A 2,422-nucleotide genomic window follows, 5' to 3' on the forward strand; every position below is an offset into this window, starting at 1 on the left:
CACTTCTCCTTACTGCTGCTTTCGGGGTGACAGCCTTCTCTCAGTGCCCAGTCTCTCCCAGCACAGCGTGCCTCCAGACCTCCGCGTACAGCTCCTCACACCCACATACACTGCATCTTGCTTCACTGCCGCTCTCTTCCCTTCTTCTCTCCCCACACACCACGGCCAATCAGAGCGCTCCCAGCTTCCCGCTCTGCAGGGATCCTGATGGAAAGCCCAGGGTCCTAGTGCTATACATAATTCTCTCCTGGGTGTCATGGTCGCTTAGCAACCAGTTAAAAGGGTTTTAATCCTCACAGTGTCTGTCTGCAGCTGGTTTAAACTAGCAGAAGGGGTACCCCAAGAGGGGGTTATCACAAATTTGCCCGCTAAAATTATGCGTGTCCCCACGCATACTGTAATGGCTTAAAGTCCGGCACCACAGTCTTTGGATTCACAATAAATGCAAATAAATAGATGCCAACAAGTTAAACCTGAACAGTTATACATTTCTACATTTACTCTGTTAAATAGCTAGTGTATGTCCACCCCGGGACTCCCATCCCTCCGCCACAGGACTCCCATCCCTCTGCGGTACGGGTTCTTCAATGATGTACATGGGTGGTACTCTATATCACGGTGTGCGATCTGCAATGAGCATGTGGTGCTGTATCCTGAAGGCGAATTCTTCTCCCGTTATGGTCGTGTACTCGCTATCCATTACAGGCTTCTCCTCAGTGGAATGGGTCTCAGCCTTCTCAGCTGCCTGTGGGGTCTCTGCCTGGGTCTTGGGTTCAGACAGTGGCATAGCTGGTTCTGGACTTCTGGATTCCAAGGGCTCCACTATCTTTGTCACGGCCATGTGGACCACTGCTTCAGTGTCCCTTTTCTGGTCAGTCACACTGGCTTCTGTTTGCTCGAGATTTGTTGCACGGTAATCTGCGTCTTGCCTGTTTGGGATGTACTCCCGTTTTGGTTGAGGAGAAATCTGAGGCTTAATCACATTTTGAAGGCACTGCTGCACTGTCTCACTCTGACCCTTCACAACTGGTCTCTCGCTTGTTTCCAGCAGTTTCCTTTGCTTTGGGACTTCAGGTTCTGGTGGTCGGGGCATCTGGTCAGGTCGAGGAGGATTGGTGTTAGGTCTACCGGTCTCACTATTACAGTCTCTTGGTTCCTCTCTGATTCCGCTGTCCCAGTAGTCTTGCTGGTAGTAGAGTGGAGGCTTTCTATACCGCGGACAGCGCCAATACCGGTTACGCTCCCTGGCATGTCTGTTGCCTTGCACTGGAACGCCATTAGGACCTGTGACGTTGATGGCCTTAATGCCCTTTTTTCCATTGGTCAATTCAAATTCGACCCATTCCCCGCTTCCTAGGCTTCGGAAGTAATTGTTCTGATAGGTCTTCTGAATGCCCGTATAGTGAACATATATGGTTCTCTTAGTGTCTGTTCTTCTTATGAAGCCATAACCACGCATTGCACTAAACCACAATACTTGGCCTGTCTTCTTTCTGGCTCTGGCTCTTCGATCATCCCCACCAGATGGTACACCCATCACTCTGAGTTGACTCTGCAACACCAGTCTTGGCCCTGCCTCTCTGGGTCGTTCTTCCCACGGTATATCTACTCTCTCCACTCTTTCAGAGGTCTGTTGGCATACAGCACCTTCTGGAGCATGGAATTGACTGGTGGGGCATTGTACTGACTCCCGTAGGACGTCCCATTGTCATCTGCTTCGTCCACCTGAGTCACTGTGTCGTCTTCTGCATTTTTCCTCGGCCTGTTCCAGACGTATATCTTGAATCTCCTTCATCATCTCCATTACGGCACTGGTGAGGGCCCCGAACGGATCCTGACTGGTTTGGACCTGCTGGGTGACAATGCTTTTAGACTTCCTGGGTTCGGGCATCAAACATGGTTGCATCTCTTCACACTCTTCATCCTCGGTCTGCTCCGAGGTTGACCCAGACTCCGTGTCTGTGTTCTGGTTCAGCCCCAGTATGTCCATTGAGGTTTCTTTAAACTCAGGGAAGGTGCAGTCCAGTTTCTTTTTTCTCCACATTCTCAGCTGGGCCCTTGTTGTTTCACTTCTGGCCCCTTCAATAAACAGGTCCATCAATGTTTCATCGACGTATTCTACTTCCCTCGGAGCTCTAGCTTGGATTGCCGCATCGCCTCTTGTAATCCCAGAGCAAAGGGATTCTTGCGGTTGTTGTTTTCAGGCATATAATCGCCCCTTCAGTTCTGCGATGGACTTGGAGTTATAGATGCTGGCCAGTTTCTTTAGGATTCCTTCGGCCGTCTTTCGGTCTGCGTCCGACCATGATCATGCCTCCCGTAGCGCGGAGCCCTGTAGCTGGCCGATGACGATCTCCGCCTGTTGTCCCTCGCTCAGTGTGTATAAACGGAACATTGATTGTAACTTGTCCTTGAATTCCCT

At 50.6% G+C, this 2,422-nt stretch overlaps 1 protein-coding gene across 1 annotated transcript; it reads right to left on the reverse strand.

Annotated features, from left to right (window-relative positions):
• Window positions 1-613: 613 nt before the first annotated feature.
• LOC135024502 (B box-binding protein-like) lies at window positions 614-1,459 on the reverse strand. Its single transcript, XM_063953461.1, has one exon. The coding sequence runs from the start codon at window positions 1,457-1,459 to the stop codon at window positions 614-616; it is 846 nt and encodes a 281-aa protein (XP_063809531.1).
• Window positions 1,460-2,422: the final 963 nt, after the last annotated feature.

Source organism: Pseudophryne corroboree, chromosome 2, assembly GCF_028390025.1.
Source record: "Pseudophryne corroboree isolate aPseCor3 chromosome 2, aPseCor3.hap2, whole genome shotgun sequence".
In the NCBI taxonomy this organism is placed as follows: domain Eukaryota; kingdom Metazoa; phylum Chordata; class Amphibia; order Anura; family Myobatrachidae; genus Pseudophryne; species Pseudophryne corroboree.